The following is a 25,471-nucleotide window of genomic DNA, read 5'->3' as shown; positions in this document are numbered from 1 at the left end:
ATAACATCACCCCTCAATCTGTTCCTTGGGACCTTTAGGATGCTCCCTGTATCAAGTATGGGTCCTCTGCTTTCAGTAGTACGGGCCCATACTACCTGCCACATCTACCCATACTTTCCACACGGACCATCCCAGAGTTCCTAAATAGCTGATCGACCTACTCTTTTTCACCAATCCCATCTTGCACACTCGCTTCCCAGCGAAATCCTCTACTCTACCCGCGCACCCATCTTGGCTAGGTTTAATCTCTAGCCCATTCCGTCGTCCTCCCACTTCTTTGCTATCAGCTGCTGAAGAGCTCCTGATGATGCCAAACATCTACCTCCTGAGTATCGTCATACTCACTTAGTAGCTGTCTCCCATCATCGAGAACTCCACAAAGCACGAAGCAAGCAGCATTCGAGCATCGAAGCATACATAGGACTCCTTAGCTGTGATAGCTCCACCTTCTCGGCTCATCCTCGGAGGTACCACTGTACTCTGTAGCTCTACCCCTCGTGCGTTCCAACTAGATACCCTCACTCATCACATATACACAAAAGCATAACGCACATATAACAGCAAACCCTAGACTAAGGCATCACAAATCAGGCCACTCTAGTCCTAAAATATGAAATACCTAGTCTGTCTCTAGCATGCAATAATATCTCATAAGTGCATAATAGATATTTCATAATACCAAAGTAAGAGTATTTTGGGAAATCACCGTTTGGCTCTGGCTGATTGTACACACTGCTCTTTCTTGCTTCCCCTTTGAACTCTTATTCACTTTTAGAAAACCCTTTATTTGGAAAACTTTTTCTTACTTCCTCAGTTTGAGTCCAGATTTACCCGTAGGCGCGTCCGAATCCCTCAAACCAAGGCTCTGATACCAATTTGTAACACCCAGATTTCAAAAAATAAAATTTTCATTTAATTAATCAATTTAATATTAAAAACACTTGTTTAAAATCTTATTCACATTCAAATTACAAAACGTAGTTTCATTTTCGTTATAAGAGAAGACCAGGATCCTCCAAAACTCCACTCTTTCTTCGGTGTGTACAATCGAACCGTTGCCATCCCGCGTTACTGTAAGAACTTGAAACAACGTAACATAAACAACGTAAGCACGAAGCTTAGTGAGTTCCCCAATATACCTTACGCACATACGCCATCCGGCCCGGACCTTTCGGTCCACATAACATTGCCTTCCGGCCCGGATCTTTCGATCCACATAACTTTGCCTTCCGGCCCGGATCTTTCGATCCACATAACATTGCCTTCCGGCCCGGACCTTTCGGTCCACAATATATATCGCCTTCCGGCCCATAAGATAAATGCCTTCCGGCCCGTACACATACATAGCACATAATACAAATACTCTAACACATAAAGCACATATATCATATATCATACCTGCCCTTTCTGTCTCATAATACATTGCCTTCCGGCCCATATATAAGCATGTATATCACGCGTAGCAACTAACTTTCCATGCATAGCATATAACCATAACACACAACATACTTGACCTTCCGGTCACACAATCAAACCCTTCCGGGTGAGGTATAGTGAGAAGACTCACCTCGCGGACACTGGAAGATAGCAACTCCTGAAACCTCTTGCACTTGATCCTCCGAGCTACAAGCTCCCTGTCTCATCATATATCTCTTTTTAATACTTCTATCTTCCACGTTAACTGACCCTAAGAAATCACACCAGTCAACTTTGGTCAACAGACCATTGTCAGCTCGACTGGACTCGGCGAGTTCCCTGGCGACTCGGCGAGTCTGGTCGTCCTTCAGTCCTCTAAGATTCCCCTTCCGCTCGTCGAGTATCCTCTTTGACTCGACGAGTCACTCCTGGAAGAATCGCGGGGCCACCCCGACTCCACTCGTCGAGTCTGAAGAACAACTCGGCGAGTCCCAGTAAATCTTCAAGCTACTCGCCGAGTCTGATCATCCGACTCGGCGAGTCCATGCCATGCAGTCGATCAAACTGCTTCCTGAGATACATATTTTCCCGCAATACACACTCATGGGACTTCTGGACCTCTAATCATCCTATTACTGGGGCATAAACTTATGTATAACAACATAATAATCCACCAAATCACCAAATGGGTTTCATAAACCCTAATTCCATAACACATCAACATAGCAGAGGATAATTCGAAATATTACCTGAATAACACCCTCTCTGTGTCTCCAAACCTCAGAACTCAATCCTCTTGATATTCCTTTGGCCAAAACTCTTCTTCTTCTTGCTTAACAAATTCTTCAAGGTTCTAAAAGCTCCCTCTCCTGCCCTAGACGTCCACAACGATTAAGGATCCTTCTCAGTCGGCCAAAAAGCGAACAATGGAGGCATAAGATCCCTTAAATACTTCCCAAACCGAACGGCTAGGGTTTTCCACTGACCAGCGTCGACTCGCCGAGTCCATACCTGGACTCGTCGAGTCCAGTCGCGAACCCTTGATCAAATCTGCGACCCTACTCGGCGAGTCCGGCTCTAACTCGCCGAGTCCCCCCCTTTTAAAACACCCTAAAATGCAATTTAGCAATACTTGAGATTTTGGGCTGTTACATAGGCCTTGTGAGGCGGTCCAGTCAGACTGTAGGCTCATGTGTGTGCCTGTATTGTATGTATTTTGTGGTGTGTGGTATTTTGGGGGAACTCATTAAGCTTTGGCTTATAGTTGCGGATTAAATATTTTTCAGGTACTAGTGGTGATCTTTGGAAAGTGAATGTGTGACTGTACACATTAATCAACAACCATGGAGAGTTCGCGTTTATTATATTACTCTGATTTTGAAACACATTTATTTGGAACAAATGGTTTTCTTAACTTGGATTTTATAAATGTGAGTTATACCTAAATTAAAAATAGAAATTTTTGTTGTGAAAACGGGACATAACAATGCTAGATTGTCTTTGTGACTCTTGCATGTATGTTAGCAGGGCCCATTATGCATGTTGGTAGGGCCCGTTATGTATGTTGGGATTGGCCCATTATGCAGGTTGGACGGGGCCTATTTTGTATGTAAGGTGGGATCCGTTATGTATGTTGGTCATGGCCCGTTATGTATGATGGGCGGGGATCGTATTTGTATGTGGTATCTTGGGAAAATCACTAAGATTTGTGTTTATGGTTTAAATTTTATTTGTTGCAGGTGCTTCTAGTAGCAAGGGTAAAGAGCCGACTTGATTGCACCGCATCCACCGAGGTTTCCACACTTTGTGATTTTGGGATTTCTCTGATGTTTTCATGAAAACAACAAACTCATATTTTGGATTATTTGACTTATGAAATTTATGGAATGGTTTTATTACTTTAAAAATGTAGTTTTTTTCAAAGACATTGCTATTCTTCGTTCATGCGGTTTTGGTACGCATGCTCCGCTAGGTCTTTTCGAAGAGTGAAATACGTTTCAACATGTTGAATTTCACCTACTCTTGTTAAAAATTCAGTCAAACCAGGAATGAATTATTGATCCAGGTTAACTATGAGTGTGGTCCTCTCAGATACTTTCAAATACATTCAAAGACGTCTGATGCATTAAAGGTTATATCGTATCTTAAATACATAAGCCCAACTACACATTTTTGTATAATATTAAAGTCCATTACACATATATCATCTGGTTTTTGCTGAAAACATTTGTATCGTGCCTCTAAAACATTACTAATAGGTAAAATTAATGCCCTATATAAAGACAGGAACAATATAATGCATCATCATCAAAAAGGCAATTAGCAGCAAAATAATCACGTACAAAAAGTTCATGTGTGGCTTGACGATCTCAATTGACGACCGTTCTTGTATGTGTAATAATGGTGTATGAGGTTAGCCCATACACAACAACAATTCGACACAAGACAATTATTTACATAGCCTGCCAAAGCCTTGCTAAAAGGAACGATATACATGGAAGGACAAAATGACGTCCGAATAGAAAAGCAATAATTCTTTCATGCACAGTAAAAGGATATTTAGCTCCTGTACAAGATCTAATATTATATTAATAGGCTAGTACACTAGCTAATATAATATTAGATAAAGTCTTCCCTTCCCTTCCTATAAATAGAAGCTCCGCTCAACACTCCAACTCCAGGTAAGTGTTCCTTACTCGCTTCACCTTTTTTCTCTCTTTTATAGAGACATCTATGTCTTCGCACAGTTGGCTCCATCCTACTAGGTGGAGTCGACTCTCATTACACTAGAGATCTAACTTGATCGTATGAGCTTACTCCTAGGTCACATTCCTCGAGGAAAGTTTAACGGTCATGTTTCTTGATGGTTCCCATGTTTTATAGCCGGAATCGAACAACGATGCACACCCGATGGACATACGAGCTAAAGCAACACTTAGGTATCCAATTACGAAACCTGACGTAGCAACACATAACATTCTTCAGATATGTTTTGCGCAACATTAAAGAAGATTGTGATAAGCTCTCCATCATCATCTGAATCGAAATTTGTAAAAGAATTCCATTTATGTGATATTAGAAAGTAAATAGAAGAATGATGTGAATATAGGGTTGTATGAGGTTTTATTTATATGTAAAATTAAAAAAAAACGTTTGAATTCAACGACTAGAACAATCAAATGCATCAAACCATTTAATTTTTGTGTTCTCTTTCATCCTCCACACCACAACCAACAATGATCACAAATGACCACGGTGTATCGGGGTGGTGTTCACCTTTGTGGTGGATGCCTCGTGGCTAACCACGACCGTTTATGGAGGGTATTCTAGATGGTCTTAGGTGTTGTTTGATATACGTCTGACCGAGTCGAGTCGGACGTATTAGGCTGACTCGGTTAGCTGAACTTGTTTGATAAACACATACGGGATGTCTGACTCGATAAGATAGAGCTAATTGAAAAGGATTATTGATATCTGTTGACCGAGAAAGGGAGAGACAATTTCTAAAAGAGTCCTTGCCCTAATACGTTCCAAGTTTCAACGCCTCCATCGCCTCCATCCCGTTTTTCTCTCTTTAAAGCAATCGACGAATCTGTGCCCCCCATCGATCGACGATTTGCGCCTCTACACCCACTACCGATTTGTGATCTTGTTGATTCCTCTCATCAGGTATGGTTCTCCCTCTTCTCAATTTCATTTTTATGCTTCAAGTATCCATTTGTGTTGTTCAAGTTCGGATATTTTTATGTTCAAGTTCCAATTTTATTCATATTGAAGTTTTGATTTGTTTCTATTCAAGTTTCGATTATCTCCATTTGAATTCCGATTTTTTTGTTGTATTTGCTTGTGTTTTGTTGTATCTAAAGTTGAAAGAGAAATCTATCGGGCATACATTTTTTTTGAAAGAGAAATGTTGTGCAGATTTTTTTTGATATACAAATGTTATGCAAAATTTTCTTTTGATATAGCAATGTTATGCAAAAAAAAATTTGATATACAAATGTAATGCAAAATTTTGTTTGATATAGAAATGTTATGCAAAAAAAGAAAAAATTAATGTTATCCAGAATTTTCTTTTGATATAGATGCAAATTTTTTTTTTTTGGATATACAAATGTTATACAGAATTTTGTTTTGATATAGAAACTAGATTATAGCCCGCGTTAAACGCGGGAAACGCATAAAAAAACATATAATCGTTTATAAATATTTTATAATGATTATAAAAAATATATGGTTATTGGTATTATTGAAATGTGTAGAAAATACATTGAACACGATAAATATATATAATCATTGAAAGATCTCTTTTTAGACATCATTTTTTGTTTTATTAGTTGAACGACTTTCCTCGTCTCATATAGTTATGATATTTATATATTTATAAGCATTTTAATTAAACGTTCCTTGCATAATAATGTTACCTAATTTAAACATATATTGACAACCAATATACTGTTTTTTCTATTGCATTAAATATTGACCATGTATTTCATTTATTCAAATAAAGTTATGCAATATAATTTATAAAATGTTAAATGTTATATAGATTTAATTTTAGTATATCATCAATGAAAATTCTTTTCTAAGTCATGATTGGTTTATTTTAAATTGATTATAAATATAAATGTTAGCTTTTATGTTTGTTTTTATTTATTTGGTGTTCGCAAAAATTTTGCATTAGTTTTTGCGCAACTTTGAATAATTTTAGTATATCATCAATGTAATTTGATATATCTTTCAATTATATGAAATATCAAATAATGACATTTCATTACTATTGTGATAACTTAGTTTATATATTGTATTTTCAATAATCTTATCGGTCTTATTTTTTCTAATAACTGTAACGCTTTTAGTAAATGTACTTTTTACAAATCTCCTAATATCTTATAATTTTTATCTTACTTTATAATTTTTCATAATTATGTTATTTTCAAGATTGACTGCTTTAATAGTGTTTTTTTTTCAGTCTATTTAATTTTATATTTCATTGTACAACATCATCGTTTGTATTTATTCTGAAATTTCACTTTAAAAATGTGTAATGTTTACACCTTGATATTAATTTTTTTAATAAACTCATGTAATAATTATGGAACATATATCTCATTTTAATTAACATTCACTTCCTTTATTATATCAAATTCCTCATTAAACGGATATACTTTTGGAAAAAGATAATTATAATAGGGCAGCATTATTTAAGACGTAAATGTTTGATATACTTTTGGAGAAAAAAAAATCAGGATCATTAAAAAAATTTATATAAAGAAAATACAAATTTAAATTTGTTGAAATTATGGATGAAATTACTGACGAAAATTTATTTTGGAGGGAGTTGTATTTTGTAAGGTATAATAATATTACAAAATTTGAAATATTTATATTTGTTGTGTAAATTAATAAATTTCATTGTTACTATACAAAGATAAAAAAAGTAGGTTGATATGATATATACAAAAACATAATAATTTCAATGATATTTTAAAATCATGCCAAAATTAACCGGATTCTTATGACACAAAAATTAAAAAAAAAAAATTATAATCATCTCTAATATATAAAAGTAACATTTTCGTAATTAATGTCAGTTCCCAAGATAATTAATTTTTGTTTTGTTAAAGGTACATAATATCTTTTCATGTTTATTTGAAAAGTTTCAGAAAAGTAGTTAACTGATTTCATGTAATTTGTGACAAAGAAAATCGAAATATATGAATACATACATTTGATATAGGAACAAAAAATAATTGAAAAAAATATAAAAAGCGAAAGAATGTACCGACCTTCTAGCGCACAAGAGCGAATGTTTATAGCAGAGAATGATGATGGAAGTTATAAGCAATATTAACGATGTTGTAGGAAAAGGTTTGAAGAAAAGAAACGATTGAAAATAAATGTGAGTCGCGGATTCAATGATGAATCGTATATGTATGTAATAATTTGAATATGATTTTTCGGTATTAATGATTTCCTAATAAAAAAAGATTTTATATTAATGGTTTACTAATATAAACGGATTTATATTAATGGTTGATATTAAGGCCTTGATTGAAATAATTTGTTAGTAATATGTTTTTAAAATTGACCATATTAAAATCTTCATAACTGAAAATTCAAGATGTAAAATATGGAAAACGTTTATTGGAATTAAATAAATTCCATTTCAACGAATGTAAGTTATTGATTCATGATTGGAAATCATTTATTGGAATTAAATACATTCCATATGGGGAAGATGATGTCGGCAATTTGATCTAAGGGTGGAAAAATAAGATTAAAATACAATCAATGGTCCAGATTATTTAAGATGATGTCATAAGGTTTTTCTTTTAGTAATATTTAAGAAGTTATGCAAAATTATGAGATTGTTAAGCTAATTGATTTGTTATGTTGCTCATTGATTGCTTTGATATGCTAGTGAATTCATAGATATTTTTTCTTGTTGATCTTAATCTTAGAACATTATAGCTTTTGTAAAGAGAGATCGTTTTTGTTGTGTTGAATATTTATATTTTGGATATTAAATGATTTATTTTTAATTTACATTTATTTTGTATGACAAACGTTATTGGATTTTTAAATGATTTGTGTGTAATTTATATTTTCTATGACAATCTGTATGTCTTTATAATTATTCAACAACTTCATTCATCACTATATAAAGCAGTAAGGTAAATTTGTCATTTTTCATCGGTTAACAACGTTAGTCGGATGTACTATATAGAGCAATAAGGTAAAATTATTATTTTTCATAGGTCAACACATTTAATGAAATATACAATCAAACACAAATGTGTTTAAGGACGTTTTGGTTTCTAGCGTTATTTATTTATTTATTTTCTCCTTTTCTCACATACCCACGCTACCGTCATTGGTCAAGTCAAGTACTAAATGTCTTCATTTGAATCCGTCACCTACTTTCACTCCTTTGTTGTTATTGATTTTAATGTTATTTATAATATTAGAGTTATTCTTATTTTCTGTTAATAAACGAACCCAATTTTCCGCTATAGTCCACCAACAACGATTTTGTATTTAGAAGAAACAACTATTTAGAAGAAACAACGATTTTACTTCCTTTAAAGAAAGAGAAAATGGCTATAATAACTATTTTTTATTTTTTATGAGTGACAATTGTTGACACGACACGACAAAAATACACGACACGAAACGAAATTTGGACGAAACTGAAATTCGAATTCGTGTTAAGTGTAAAAAACACGATGTCTTGCCGTGTCGTGTTCGTGTTTAAAATTCGACACGATATTGACACGATTTATCATTTATTTGTCGTGTTTTCGTGTTTGCCGTGTTTTCCTTTTATGTATAATTACATATTAATTAAATAAACTATTTTTTAATATGTTGTCTTTTGTCGTGTCGTGTCGTGTTTGTCGTTTTTTAATCAGTTCGTTTTCGTGTTAGTTAAAAGAAACATGACATCGTGTTGTGTTCGTGTTACATAAAACATTGCCGTGTCGTGTCGTTTCCGACAAAAACACGACACAATTGCCCGATTTGTTACCTCTACTATTTTTAATAAGAAAAAACATCATAAATGGTTCCTGTGGTTTTCTTAGATTTGAAGTTTAGTCTCCGTGGTTTAAAAATATCATAGATGGTCCATGTGTTTTCAAAACTTTTAACGATTGGTCCTTATCGCTAACTCCGTTAAGATTTGTCCGTTAACTGAAAGATATTTTCGTCATTTCATTATCACATGGACTATTTATTATGTTTTCATTTATTAAAAAAATGAAATAATATGCAGAGGGTCTCTCTCTCTCTCTCTCTCTCTCTCTCTCTCTCTCTCCCCCCTCTAACATCTCAACCCCTCTCTTCCTTTCGTTCTTATATCACCAGCCACCACCACCGTGTTTCTTACTCTTTGTTGCTGATCGGAGCTAGCCAAACACCTTCACATAATAACAAAAAACGGTTTAAGGCAAATATGGATCGTAACAACTAAAAACTCTCCTTAGCATTTTAACTAACACTTTGTGGGCATATTTCAGTGAACTAAAAATTGATAATCATAATCACTTTTGCATTATATGAAGAAAAAGAGATAAGGAGAGATGTACCTATCATATTTAAACTCATGTGAATCGAGCACCAGGTACACATCAAGAAAGCTAGACACACCCTTCATCTTCGAAGATCGAGACTGAGATGCCCTTTTTTTCCTGTGCGCCTTTCTTCTCATCTGTACAGATTCAAATCGCAGCCCCTTCTTCCTTATGTTCTCGAATTGTATATTGAAAAGGATTATGGTGGTGTTCTGATGATGGACAACGAGACTGTATAGGAGAAGAGAGAGTGATTTCAATAGAGATGGTGGTCTTAACTCTTCACACAGAAAAGATGTATGCCACAGTTCTTGATTTAAAAACGTTTGTGATATAGTTACAACCATACAAGCTGTGCCAAATTAAGAGGTGGAAGAGAAGATAGATTGTTGGGTCTATGAATTTCGGTGAATCAGCCTTAAATCTCGACGCATATATACCGAAATAAGAGTGTTGGTGATTGTTACTTGCTGTATTATCGAAGTGGGGGTCGATGGGTGGCAGGAGGTGGTGTAAGGAAGTGTTGTGCAAATATAGATTGTGGTAGCAGAGACAGAGCTGCGGTGGCAGCTTCACTGCCTCGTATTTCTTTTCGTTCGACGGTGATCAACGAAAGAAAGAGACAGTAGGTGGTGGTGATCGGAGTCCTCACCGTGGTAGCGGGTGGTAGCGACGTGCAATGGAAGTTCCAATGCCTTGTTCGTTTGTTTTCTGCCGACGTAAACTCAAAGGGAGGGGGTGAATGGTGACAGGTGGTTAGAGGGAGTTGGTCCGATGGAGCCACACAAGCAGTAATAGCAGCACATGTGAGGGTGTTTAGCTAGCCCCGATCAGTAGCAAAGAGTGAGAAACACGGTGATGGTGGTTGGTGATATAAGAACAAGAGGAAGAGGGGGGTTGAGAGAGAGAGAGAGAGATAGAGGGTGAGACCCCTTTTGCACATTTTTTCATTTTTTTAAATAAGTGAAAACATCACAAATGGTCCTTGTGGTAGTGACATGACGAAAATGCCCTTTAGTTAATAGACAAAACTTAACGGAGTTAGCACTAAGAACCAATCGTCAAAAGTTTTGAAATCAAAGTGGCTATATATATATATATATATATATATATATATATATATATATATATATATATATATATATATATATATATATATATATGATGTTTTTAAACCACGGGGACTAAACTTTAGATCTGGGGCAGTGATCATTTATGATGTTTTAGAAGAAACATATATTTATAAGTCTTTTTTTCTATTTGTCTCATGCTGAAAATATATTTTATTTCCTTTAAAGAAAGAGAAAATTGCTATAATAACTGTTTGTATTTATTTTTTTACCATAAAATAACCATAAATTTGAAAAATTATCAAAAAAGTCATTATTTTTGCAGTTAACCATCCGTGAAAATCTGATTGATTGCCCAAATTTTTTTTTTCATATTTTTAGAGGTCAACTCTTGCAAAAATTTAGGTTAATTACGAAAAAAAAAAATTCTAGATTTTTATTTTTGTTGGTGGTCCGTGTGGTTGTGAGAACTAAAATGATGGGATGATTGTTATAAAGTTCCTACATGAAAACAATTTTTTTTAAACTTTTTGTAGGACATCTTTATGATTTGGAGAACCCAAATGGTATTACGATTGTTATGAAGTTTGTATGTGAAAATTTTGAAGTTTTTTTTTGTTTCATAATTTCCACTTAATAGCCTACTTTGGAGTTAAAAAAAAAGTATGATTTTCCAACATCCAAATAGGGAGTGTAATATGTCCATGGAAACCCTTGTTACAAAGAACACAATGAACAAAAATTCAGCTTAAACGGAGTTCATAAGCAAAATTTATGAATAATCAAAGTTGAGTTTTTTTTTAATATTTTTCACTGACTAGCCACTTTCGAGCTAAAAGAGTATGACTTTCCGACATCCAAGTTACAAAGTTTAATATATCCATGGAAAAACTTTGTTACAAAGAACACAACGAAAAAAAAAACAGATCAAAAAGAGTTCGTATGAAAGAATTATGGACGTTCGAAGTTTGAAATAAATAAATAAATAAATAAATAAAACGCAACCAAATGCAAAAATATACATTCTCGCAGGTGACCCAACTGCCAAAATTGTTGCTACTTTTTGTATTTTTCATTTTTATGTCTATTTTATGGTTAAAACTTTTAAAAAATAGCTATTAATTCGCTTAAAGAAATATCTACATCTATTTATAATTATTACTTGATTGTTTCATTTAGCTAACTTGCAAGTTGCCATGCAACTTCCTTCTACTTTTTAAAAGTCAAAAGTTGGAAACTTATATCCTATTATAAATACCCTTAAACAACATAAATCACCTCATCAACCTCGGATTACAAAACTCATTATTATTCCGCTAGCTACTTCTTTCTCTGTTTCATCATGTCTTTCAAAGAAGAAGAACGATCCCCATTGCAACCACCAACATATGGAAACCTAATCACAATTCTTAGTATCGATGGAGGTGGAGTACGTGGCATCATTCCAAGTGTCATCCTTGAATTTTTGGAAACCGAACTACAGGTATATATCGTTTATAACTAAGTTTAGTTACTTGAATTATTCTCTTTATCTTGAAATGACCATAGAAGAAATGTGCGGATGTTGTATAATTATGACAGAAATTAGATGGTGAGAATGCACGACTGGCGGATTATTTTGATGTGATAGCAGGGACAAGCACCGGTGGTCTTGTGACGGCCTTGTTAACTGCTCCCGGTGAAGATAACCGTCCAGTTTTTGCAGCTAAGGATGTTAAAGATTTTTATCTTCAACATTGTCCTAAAATCTTTCCATGTGATAGGTATGTATTATTATCAACAAAACAACTTAATTAATTTGTAACAGTTCTTGTAGCGATAATGCGATAATGGGAAATAGTCCTAAAATATTTCAATGATTTTTTTTATCTTGAACATTTGAGTGTTTGGTTGTTGAAATTCTCCATTTTTTATCGAAAAAATTGGGCCCCCAGTTTTGTACATCGTTAATTCTCGCCTTGCAACATGTTTTTGTGTGAAGAATGAGTTGTCTTTCATGAAGTGGGATGGAGAATTTTCCTAAAAGTTGGTTGGTTATGTCTTAAATCTGCATTTTTAATTTACATTGTGTAGCAAGCACAATCCGTTAGCTGCTGCTAAAAAGGCGATCAAAGCTCTATCGAGACCAAAATATGATGGTGAACACTTACATAAAGTTATTCGAGAAACACTGAAAGAAAAACAACTTAACAAAACATTAACAAATGTGGTGATTCCAACGTTTGACATCAAATATTTGCAACCTATGATCTTCTCAAGCTACCAGGTATTGCATCGATCGATACATTTTTTGCTCCTAAAACCATCAAGTTATTAGTTTTCAAGCCCAAAAATGTTAACATTGAAATCAAGAGGATGAGTTTTTTTTTTTTTTTTTTTTTTTTTTTTTTTTTTTTTTTTTTTTTTTTTTAACAGCGTCTTCAAAAGAGGTTAAAAGCAAAGAAATAACAAATGCACTTTCACTGATTTATTTATTATAGCATCTTACTTTTGATTTTCAAATTACAACATTATATGTTAATAAATCTATCAATTATAGCAGCTTTATCTAAATACAAAACAATTTTCATAGGAACTAATTGGTTAGTTTTGACTTTTTTCAAAGTATAATATCTTATTAAGAAAACATTGAAATTAGAGTACTATAGATGGATAGATTTTTGAAGTATGATAGAAAGTGCAATGCTTTAATAGATCGATACGAGAGCAGCACGTTATAATACAAAATGAAACTCTTTTTCTATCTCTTACATCAAGTTAACCCTTTTAAGATAACCATACGATATTAATATTCATGTTTATTAGATAAAGAAGAACCCAAATATTAATGCTAAGTTATCCGATATATGCATTGGAACATCAGCTGCCCCAATTTATCTTCCTCCATATTCGTTCAACACAACAGATTCTAAAGGAAAATTACTTAAAGAATTCAATCTTATCGATGGTGCAATAGCAGCCAACAATCCGGTATATATGTCTTATTCACTAATAATTACTCATCTATATATGTGGTTTAAGTTTTTGGCTAAATATGTTTTTTTTTTCAGACTTTGGTCGCCATAAGCGAAGTAACAAAGGAAATAACCAGAGGTGGTGAAAACTTTTTCCCAATAAAACCAACAGAGTATGGACGATTGCTAGTATTGTCATTGGGCACTGGGTCACCAAAATTTAAAGAAAAGTATGATGCTACAGAGTCATCAAGTTGGGGGATTTTGGGGTGGGCAGCCGGTGGTGGCTCAACTTCAATGGGAGGTATATTTACTAAGGCAAGTAGTGGTGTCTCAATTCCATTGGTGGATGTATTTACTCAAGCGAGTGGCGATATGGTTGATTATCATATCTCTGCTGTCTTCCAAGCCCTTCATTCACAAGAAAATTATCTTCGTATTCAGGTAACTTTTCCATTCTATTATAAAAAAAAATCAAGATTTCATATTATAACATATTGAAATAAAATGAAATGAACATGGTATATTGTATCAGGATGACACTTTAAGTGGGAACTTAACTTCCATGGATTTGGCTACACAAGAAAACTTAGAAAATCTTGTGAAAGTGGGACAAGACTTGTTGAAAAAACAAGTGAAGAGAGTGAACTTGGACACGGGCATATATGAGCCTTACCATCATACCACCAACGAGATAGCTTTAATAAAGTATATTCATGTTTCCCATATAACTATATTTAATTAGTATATATTTTAATACATATATGCCAATCATTTTTTGTATATTTTATTGATTTGAATATTTCTTATATGTACGTAGGCTTGCGAAAATACTCCACAAGGAGAAGCATGTACGAGAACTTCGATCACCAAGTACTAATAGAGGAAGAATTACACAAGAAGAGTCGATGAAAGAACAAATTGCACTTTCACAAAAAACACCAGCGCTCTCAAATGCACTTCATCACTCTCTTCCAAATTTATCTAAGCTCAACCCAAACTAATATTTTCTTTCTTGTTTATGGATTTACATGGTTTGTTCTAAATGAAGTTCATAGTTATGTTGTTTAGTTGAATACTTAATTAATCGATGTAATCGTATTGTTCCACACTTTCAGTTTATGTTAATCCAAGCATATAAATAATAAATTAAAAACACATGGCTATGTATGCGTTCACCCTAGTTGAACTAGCAAAAGTAGAATCATTGTTAGATGCATTATACATCGTTTACCATGTTTAAATATTGTAATTCCCTTGTATTTTTTTTCATTGAATTCATTCATTTTAAGTTATGTTTGGGACATTTTATGATTTTCGTGGAATATCATGATCCATTTGCTTGTGGTCTAATCTAACACGAACGTGTATGAGGATGTTTATCATCACATCAACATACTTTGGAAGATTTACACGAGAGGGTATTACACCTTCATGACCATACGGGTCGTGTGGAACTACTCAAAAATCACAAGGGTCGTATGAGGCCCATATTCAGTTTTCTTTCATTCATTTAAATACGAAAGTTAGGGCTTTTATGGATCTCTCTTGATTCTGATCTTACGACTCCAAATGATCTTTGACTGCGTATTTGGCGAAAATAGCAATTAGAATTTTTTATCAATATTAGTAAGTTTGATTCGTCTTTTAAACCTAGAACCTGCTTTGATTTTCTTTTAGCCATGTCACGCTAAAACTCTATATTTCAATTCTACAAAGACTTTGACTTTTTATGTGTTTAATGATTTGATTTGGTTTTATTTGTGTGTTTCTATCTAGTCATTCTTAATTGCAACTGACGATATCGTTGACTATCATATCTATACTGTCTTTCAAGCCCTTCATTCACAAGAAAATTATCTTCGTAAGTAAATATATTTCCTTTGACAAAACTACACAAATGGTCCCTATGGTTAGCTGAAAATTGTCACTTTGGTCCAAAAAGGTTTGGACTAGCACCAGAGGTCCAAACTTTTCATTTTGTTGCGAGTTTGATCTATTTTTCTATAAACTTTTTCATAATGACTATTTTGCCCTTATTTTTTTTTCTTTTTCAGTTTTTTTATTATTTAAATACTTTTTATGATTAAAATAAAAAAATAAAAAAGAAAATTTTCATTTTCTATTTTATTTTTATAATTTTTTTATAACAAAATAAAAAAAAATCTCTCTCTCTCTCTCTCTCTCTCTCTCTCTCTCTATCTGATAAAGTCACTACCCTTACTCCCTCACCCAGGCTTTACTCTCGCCGGAAATCGTGAACACCACCGACAGAAAAGATGAACGCCACCAGATCGAAGCTCTGGCAGCGAAACCCTAACCCTAAAAGTTCTAGGCTGTGACACAAAGATCGAAGCTAGGGATTGAATCGACCGCAACCTTTGAAAACCCTAGGGTTTTAGGAAATGAGAATGGTCGCAGCCTCTGAAGCTGAAGCTCACCTGAGGGTCGTTTGATGGAGCCAGGAGGGTCAAGAGACGGCGTGGTCGGTGCTAAGGCTTGTGTTCTGTTCATCTTGAAACTGCCATCGTCTTCTTTCTTCTTCTGATTCAATCGGTCAGCAACACACGAAGGAGGAATAAGGACTCCAGTCCTCTGCCTTTATCTGATTGAGAAGAGGGACCCGATTGGAAGCAACAACAGATTGAGGGGATGTGTTTTTACCAACAACAATGCAATACCAGTGGCAATCGTCAAGTCTCTGAATCAAGAATCATCAGCTACGACATCCATGTTCAAGAATCAATAATTATCACCAGAAAAGTCCAAGTTCAAGAAATCAAAAACCAAAAAAAGTTTTAGGATTACTTCTCTATAACTCAAGAATCATTAGTTATGTCATCGATTCAAAATCAGATCTAAATAGAGTCAAAGCTCTGTCATTTGTTTAGCGTTGAGGAAATTGGTCTATGGTGATATCAGATGTGGTAGCTACCGCCAATTTGGAGGTTGGAGGTGAAGTTCTAAAATTTTCCTAGGTTAGGTTAAAGAAGATGATTTTGTTACAGGTTCTGGGTTTGAAGATTCCCATAAATTTTATGATTTTGTTACAGGCTCTAGGTTTGAAGATACCTATTCTGTTCACGGTTAATCTAGAGATTGAATATGAAGTTTTGAAAAATCCTAAAGAGTTTATTGATTTCATTTGGTGATTGGATATGAACATCTAGACGATCGACTGTAGATTTTGATTTGTTAGAGAGAGAGAGAGAAATTTAATTTAATTATTTATTTTTTTAAATCTGAAAATCAGGAAAATAATTAACAAAAAAGAGAAAATCATATTAAAAAAGGTAAATTCGTCATTTTGAAAAAAATCAGAATAGATTGGACCAAACAAGCAACAAAATGAAAACTTTGGACCAGTGGTGCTAGTCCAAACTTTTTTGGACCAAAGTGACAACTATAAGCAAACTACAGGGACCATTTGTGCAGTTTAGTCATTTCCTTTCCATTGTATATTAAAAAGATTCAAGACTTCATATTATGACATAGTGAATTAAAATGATATCAGGCTGACACTTTAAGTGGGGACTTAATTTCCATGGATTTGACAGCACAAGAAAACTTAGAAAATCTTGTGAAAATGGGACAAGAGTTGTTGAAAAAACAAGTCAAAGAGAGTGAACTTGGGTATGGGTATATATGAGCCTTACCATCATTCCACCAATCGTAGATGGCTTTAATAAAATATATTCATGTTTCCCATATAAATATATTTAATTAGCATATATTTTATAACATATATACCAAACATTTTATGTATAGTTTATTCATTTGAATATTTCTCATATGTATATAGGTTTGCGAGAATACTCCACCGGGAGAATAACATACGAGAACTTAGATCACCAAATACTAATAGAGCAAGAATCACACAAGAAGAGTCAAAGAAAGAACAAATTGCACTTTCACAAAGAACACCAGCACTCTCAAATGCACTTCATCACCCTCTTCAAAATTTATATGAGGCCAACCCAAACTAAGATTTTCTTTCTTGTTTATGGATTTACATGGTTTATTCTAAATGAATTTCGTAGTTATGTTTTTTAGTTTAAAACTTAATTAATCGATGTAACCATATTGTTCCAGACTTTGAGTTTTCTATTAATTCAAAAATATAAATAATAAATTAAAAACACTTGGCGTATTTTCTTAAATAGAAAATGTACAATAAATATGTGTTCACCATAGTTGAACTAACAAAAGTATAATATTTTTAGATGCACTATGCATCGTTTACCATGTTTAAATATTGTAATTGCCTCACATTTTAGCATTGAATTCATTCATTTTAAGTTAGAGTAAATTACACGAATGGTCCCTATGGTTTGGGTTAATTTGTGCGTTTGGTCTATAACTTAATTTTTTTAACTCGGAAGGTCCTTACTATTTGTTTTTGTTAGGCGTTTTGTCCTTACTATTTGTTTTTGTTACACGCTTGGTCTCTGGCTTACCAAAAAAAACTATTATTTAAATAGAGAAAAATAGTGGAGTAGGTAAGTAAGGTGAGGGGGTGAGGTTGGGGTGTGTTTATGTAAATAAATTAAAAAATCAAGGGCAAAATAGTTTTTTTTAGGTAAGATAGGGACCAATTGCATAAAAAAATAGGGACCTTCCGAGTTAAAAAAATAAGTTATGGATCAAACGCGCAAATTACGCAAGACCATGGGGACCATTCGTGTAATTTACTGTTTAAGTTATGTTTGGAACATTTTATGATTTTGGTGGAATATCGTGATCTATGTCATTCTTTGTTTATTTTTCATGTTTAAAAGGAAGCATGGATGGATGTGGATAGGTCTGACAATCGTGCCTTATTCATCTCGACACCACCTATTTAACTATACAGGTCATGGGTTGAAGTGTTTGGAACATAAATCCATATAAGACCAGTCAACATGTTTATTAATATGGGTCGCAGGTTAACGGGATAGATTCAGGTTCGTGAGTTAGATTCGGTATTCAGTTAACTATAAAAATATTTCTAAAGACCTTATTAGCATTGTATTCTTTTGGGCAAATTTCAAAAAAGTCAATATATTACCATAAAGTTTCGATTTTGACACTGAGTTATTTTTTCACAATTATGTAATTATATTTACAATTTTGTAGCAATATCAACCAACTGACTGGTTCTCCCTGTTCTATATGCAAGGTTGTAGAACTTGTTACTCGGTACCTGCTCGACCGACTACCGAGTAGCGAGTACTCGGATTCGGTAATTCATGTAGAAATATTTTTAGGGACATTATATATGTCAAAATCATAAGTTAAATTCATAAGTTGATAGAAATATATAACAAAATTAGATATATGTGAATACACAAAAACTGAAAAACACATAATGGTCTCACTTCGTGAATAATTACTAAAAATTTAAGATATATATGTAGTAATAATCACATGTGAGTGTGTTAAATAATAAATCATTAATTATATTATACATATTAATCACCGAGTTGAACGGGTTTTACAACATTGCTCAATTCAGAAAGGGGCCGATTGGGGAGTACTCGGGATTTTGCAACTCGCCTCGGTAAGGGGCCGAGTAGCGAGTACTCAAAGGAGTAATCGGCCGACTCGGCGAGTTTTACAACACTGACTATAGGTAACCATTTTTCCCGAATTGCAATAAAGTCACTAAGTTTACTAAAAATTCGATTTTGACATCGAGTTTAAATTTGCAAGAAAGTCACTATATTACTACATCAATTTCGATTTTGACATCGAGTTTTTTTCTCTTAATTATTTCATTACATTTAAAATTTTGTTGCAATGTAAACCAATTGACCGACTTAGGAGATGTTATTGTGGTTTAGAAGTTCGATTTGTACAACAAATAAATGAAGGTCGATCAAATGGTCCATACTCACTTACAAGTTAGTGAAAAGGGTATAGTTATCCTTTCAGGAGATGTTATTGTGGTTTAGAATCTTGATTTGTACAACAAGTAAACGAAGACCCCTACAATGTCGATTTAGTGGTTCAAACTCAGTAAGCATCTTCTAAATCGACATTGTAGGGGTCTTCATTTACTTATTGTGCAAATTGAGCTTCTAAACCACAATAGCATCTTCTGAAAGGGTAAGTACGCCCTTTTCACTGACTTTTAAATGAATTTGAACCACTAGATTGACCTTTAGATGTCATTGTGAAGAAATATTATAACATAAATTAAATATTAAACATTATAATAAAAAGTTTCACCTAAAAGGGCTAGTACACCATTTTCGGTAACTTTTAAGTGACTTTGAACCACTAAATTGACCTAAAAAGATATGTGAAATTTGGTTAGATGCAAACCATATATTTGAAACTTAATCCTACCACATAATATCTTACGTGGCTTCCACATCATGTGACAACCGTCGATTTCTAGTCAAGTCAAAGTTAAATAAAGTCAACAAGTCAAACCGGTCAACTCAACTAACCCTTGTATATTAGGGGTTACATTATGTTACTATTGTACAACTCGCTATTTTAATAAGAAGTTATCAATTGGAAAGTTCGTATGTTCAGAATTCTTAAACCCTAATCAGGGTAAGTGATGAAACTTGTTGGTAAAACATTATTCCATACCCCTCGGGGGCGTATAACACTCATAACAAGGATTACCGGGTCTTGCGAACATTGCATTTCAAGGCTAAACACTCACAAAAGTCACAATTAAAGTCTCTCTAAATCTATCTCTCTCTCTCCCAAATCTCTCTCAAAATCTCTTTCAACTTTTTAAAATCATTTGGTCATCCCGACCCTTAATTAAGTTGAAAACCACTCGAAGCGGGAAGTTTATTTGAAAAACAGCCATTTAGGGCCGAACCCTCTTAGAGCCGAACCTCTTAGAAGCGAACCTCTTAGAGGAAAACCTCTTAGAAGCGAACCTCTTAGAGGCGAACCCTGCTAAGACCGAAACACCTCATTAGGACCGCAGTCAGCTACTTAGGACCGAAGTCGAAGGTCCCTTTCGGACCGAGACCCTGATGAGCCGAAGCTGCTCCGAGCGAACCAAACCACCGAGACCGACCCGAAGCTCGCTCCGCATCAGCCTTCGCCTTCACCTTCGCTTTTGGATCCTGTCAGAAAGTTCGGACCGAACCTTCCCTCTCGGTTCTAAAGGACCGAACCTCGCAACTTCACCCCTATTTCTCGGTTTTCGACCCCGACTTCGTTTTAAGCTCGTTTTTTCGTGATTTTAACGTTGGATTTTCACCCAAACTCGTATTTTGGCATATGAGACCCTATATAATCATATTTTAATCATTTTTGGGGGAAAATCTAAGTCTAAGAATAATATCTAGTGGGTAAGATATTGAGGTGAAGTGTTGACTTTCCCTTAAAGTTATGACACAAGGTATCCTCCCATACCACTTTATGACCATCCTTAGTCACTATTCATCCCTACCTAGTCAACTATTTGTTCTCTCACCCTCTTTCTCCAGCATATGATCTTGAGCAAGGGCTGGAAAACCTTACCTCTCCTACCACATTACTTACTCTTTCACCAAAAAGCAAACTCATTTCTCTCTCTAAACTCGAAATTGAAGGCTGTTCTTGAGCATTATCCTCCAATTTTGGTAAGTAAATTCATCCTACACTTGATTATCTTACATCCTTTCACTCAAATTATGGATTCCTTACACAAATACCATCATATTTGTTCATAGAATCTTCGAATCTTCAAGCATCTCGCAAGTGTTCTTGACTTGGAAACTTCTTCTCTTCACCATCCATCCTAAGAGATCACTCAAGGTGAGTTCATACCCCCACATTTTCATATTTTCTTCAAGTTTTAGGGGGAGAATACAAGTTAAATTACTACAAACTTAACAAAACTCAAACATCAGCTTTCCACAAGAAAGTTTAGTTCCATTCACGGACTGTTTTGGACACCTTAAACATTTTTGTTTTCAAAACTGTACTAGATGCAAATAGTTCAGGTTTATACCTTTAAAATGACTACTTGCACATATTCACACGAGTTTTCTACAATTTATGGTTATTTTTACAAAACTACCTATCACTATAGCTACAAATTTGGACCAGTCTGTGAATATGAACATTTTCACACCACTTAGAGAATTCTAAAAATCATAATAAAATTTATGAACAAACTAGACACATTTTCTAAACTCTTAGAGTTTACGGATTCAATTTTCGGCTTAGTGTAATTTTTTTGTGATTTTTCTAAATCAGTGTAGAAATATTAAAAAAAAAACGAGTTTAACAGCTTACAACTTTCATAACACTTTGTAACATGCTGAGGAAAGTGTTAATCTTGATGACTTCATATTTTACATGTGTTTTCTGTTGTGATATAATTATATAACAGAAAATATTCACTAAATTGTAAGAGTCCTTTATCATTACAAATAATACATGATGAAGCATAATAGATATAGTTATGTTTTGCTATACATTCTACTTACACAGAAAAGGTTTTCTATACGTTACAAACATTTTGATAAACTATAATAGGTATCGTTTATGTTTCATATATATTACACACAATTATGATAAACTATAATAAGTATAGTTATGTTTCATTTACATCACACCACGAAAGGGTTATTTTTTACAAAAATGGAGTTTTCAGTTCACTTTACGTAAATCTATTAATGAATAAATTTGTGAGACATTCGCTTCACGTTACTTCTAAAGTAGCGCATTTAAAAGTCTTGTAATTGTAATGTAATTGTAACCAGAGTCTCTTGTAGGGAGAGCGTGATAGTTGTGTATAGATCTATATTGGGTCTGACAAACCCGCACCCAAGTTGCTTGCAACAGCTCGGCCGGCAGGCCAGGGGTGACAAGTGTCATTAACATTCCGACGCCTGAAGAACGTCGTATAAAAGGCCGACTGGGTCATAACATGGTTATAATAACTCACATGGGGTATTAACAAAACATAGGATTTACGAGGTTCTCTAACACTTACACGAGTTTATGTCGATTTAAACTTGCATATACTATTATTAGTATAGAAAAACACTAGTACATTTCGGTCTTTGAAATTCAATGCTACAATACATTTTGAAAGGAAAATATTGGATTTTTCTGTAGTAAACAATACTTTTACAAAGAAAGGATTTCAACATTTCATTCAAAAACTTATGAACTCACCAACTTAATTGTTGACACTCTTTCAAAACTACTTGTATTCTCAGGAAATCAATAAATTAGGTAATCAGTTGCTTTTGAGGATGGGACGCTATGACGTCAAACATTTCATTCTTTTTGTCAACATAATGTAATTGATTTAGAAACATGTAAACTTGTATTATGGTGTAACTTTTTCAATTATATCTATGTTGGTTGTGTTTACTTTGAGCACTATTATACTCTTGTTGTGATATTATACATGAAGTCCTCCACCCCCGGACGTTTCCGCCATCCTAGGTTTGGGGGTGTGACGCATCACAACATTGCCATGTTATTTATTTGTTATCCTGTTAGATTGATGGTAATCGGTCAATTGGTTTAGAAACACGTTTGTATGGATCTTCATTTATAGGGGTATTCATGTATTTGTTGTACAAATTGACATTGTATGGGGTCTTAGATCGACCTTGTAGGGGTCTTTATTTACTTGTTGTACAAATTGAGTTTCTAAACCATAATAGCATCTCCTGAAATGGTGACCATGTATTTTTCGCTGACTTGTAAGTGAGTTTGAACCATTAGACCGACATTTGTTTATGTGTTGTATAAATCGAGCTTCTAAATCAAACTTCTAAACCATAATAACATCTCATGAATCGGTCAATTGGTTGACATTACAATAAAATAGTAAATATAATGACATAATTCAGAAAAAAGAACTTGGTGTCACTGCTACAATAACATAGAATTTTCAATTAAATATAAAAATATTTCTTGCTAATAATGCTAAAGTTAACATATAAAAAGTTTAACAAAAAAAGCAGACATGGATAATTTTTAAATAATAGCGAAAATGTGATTTTGTACATAAATAATAAATGATATTTGTAATTGTTAATAACAATATGTAAAAAACGAAAAATGGAATAAATATATATATATATATATATATATATATATATATATATATATATATATCTATATATATATATATATATATATATATATATATATATATATATATATATATAATCATGTTGGTTTGTTATCCTATTATTTATTTATGTGAACTGCATGGAATTCATTTTTGTATGTATTAAAACATTTAAAAAATATATAATTTTTTTTATTAAAATCATAGACGGGTCACGGGTCAATCCGGTTATTTTTTTGGCAAACTCATATACGATTTTGTCTTTTAAACCTAGAACCTACTTTGATTCTGTTTTAGCCATGTTCAGTTCTGCAAAGACTTTGAACTTTTATGCGTTTAATGATTTGATTTGGTGTTATTTGTGTGTTTCTATCAAGTAATTCTTAATTGTGATTCAACCAAACATTTAATTTCGATTCAGTGGCCACTTGAATTAGGGTTTAAATTTGTAACACTTTGTTTCTGGTTTTAATATTTAAAAATGAAAAAGTTATTTATTAACTAAGAAACATGGGTTTGAGACTTCCCAGCTTCATCCCATTCAAAATGGTCTCTGTTCTGTTCGGTAGACCTGACAATAGAGCGGGTTTTGACATTGATTCGATCAAAACCCATAAGAAATATATGGGCTTGGAGTGTAGTATTTGATTCGTTTACCCGTTAACAACTCATACCTGCTAACCCTAAATGGTCGGGAACGAATCATCATCGTTCTCCGTTTATAACCCGCCCCATATAAATTTTAAAATTATACATTTATACTTTATACTACTTAATGTTTAATTTTAATTCCAATCGAAACTCCAAAAGGGAAAAGGCCAAAGGAAAACCACTTTCACCTGGGACTCAACAAGTCAACTTCTAAACTTATAGACTTATACCAAGAATCATACTGTCATTCAATTTATATATATCAAGAAATCGTCAATTCCATTTATAAATCAATAAAATAATATATTAATTGAAAAAAGGTTTCAAATTGCTATTCGTTATCACTGCAATCGACAATCATAAATCAATTGAAAGTTGTTGCAATAGTGATTTTTAATTTCAATTGAAATTCTTCGAGTATGTAATGTTGTTTTCTAAATCAACTTTTGTTTTATTAAAAAAAATGTTATTTTAAGTATTGAGATATAGTATACAATGTCTTATTTAAGAAATGTTATTTTAAGAATTAAGTAATATGTGTTTGATTATACAAAAAACTTATGGGTTATGGGGCGGGGTTTGGATATTCATTGATTCGACGGATAAGGGTATGAGTTTGATTACTCAAAACCCTGCTGTAGGTTACAGAGCGGGTTTGGGTCGGATTTTGAAATTTGTTAAAAGGGTTTGGATCAAAGTCGATTCGCTCCAAACCTGCTCCATTGTCATGTCTACTGTTGGGTAATCAAGCTTTGCCATAAAACCCGCTTAACGGATCCGACTAGATGCAGTTCTTTAAGTACCAAATTTCCAGTATCCTAGAGTGTAACACTTGCGTTGAGTGCTATTAATGGAGAAGGATTGAAGAGATCAACAACAAATAAAATGCACAACTTTTCGTGTATATTTATCGTGAGCTTTCTGTTTACATCTGTGCTCAGATTGTTTTTTGTTTGCTACCCAAACTGCTTTATCTCCTTCGTGTCCACTATCATCATAAAATATTCTTCTTCCAAAACCATCACTTTTGCTTGATATAATTATGGGGTTGTAGAATATCCTTAAATAAGGGTTGATCGTGTCCAGCTAACTCCCTCACTTCCAGCAACGTTTGAGGCCATCACCTCACCAGAAAAGGTTGACTTCGCAGAGCTGCCTTCACCACCGTAGATTGGCACTGAAATCACTTGGGTTGTGAGCCGTCATCACCATTGTAGATCTGCACTAAAACAATAATGTTGTCGGAAACCCTAACTATCGCCACCTCTG

The 25,471-nt window shown here is 33.7% G+C and overlaps 1 protein-coding gene across 1 annotated transcript; it reads left to right on the top strand.

Annotated features, from left to right (window-relative positions):
• The first annotated feature begins 11,854 nt into the window (after window positions 1-11,854).
• LOC111876209 (patatin-like protein 2) lies at window positions 11,855-14,691 on the top strand. Its single transcript, XM_023872748.3, has 7 exons — window positions 11,855-12,044; window positions 12,143-12,324; window positions 12,635-12,827; window positions 13,367-13,531; window positions 13,612-13,959; window positions 14,051-14,223; window positions 14,336-14,691. The coding sequence occupies exons 1-7, from the start codon at window positions 11,904-11,906 to the stop codon at window positions 14,517-14,519; spliced, it is 1,386 nt and encodes a 461-aa protein (XP_023728516.1). The 5' UTR covers window positions 11,855-11,903; the 3' UTR covers window positions 14,520-14,691.
• Window positions 14,692-25,471: the final 10,780 nt, after the last annotated feature.

This window comes from Lactuca sativa, chromosome 1 (genome assembly GCF_002870075.4).
Source record: "Lactuca sativa cultivar Salinas chromosome 1, Lsat_Salinas_v11, whole genome shotgun sequence".
Lineage (NCBI taxonomy): Eukaryota > Viridiplantae > Streptophyta > Magnoliopsida > Asterales > Asteraceae > Lactuca > Lactuca sativa.
Note: the sequence above shows the minus strand (reverse complement) of the source record. Positions and strands in the feature narration are given on the sequence as shown.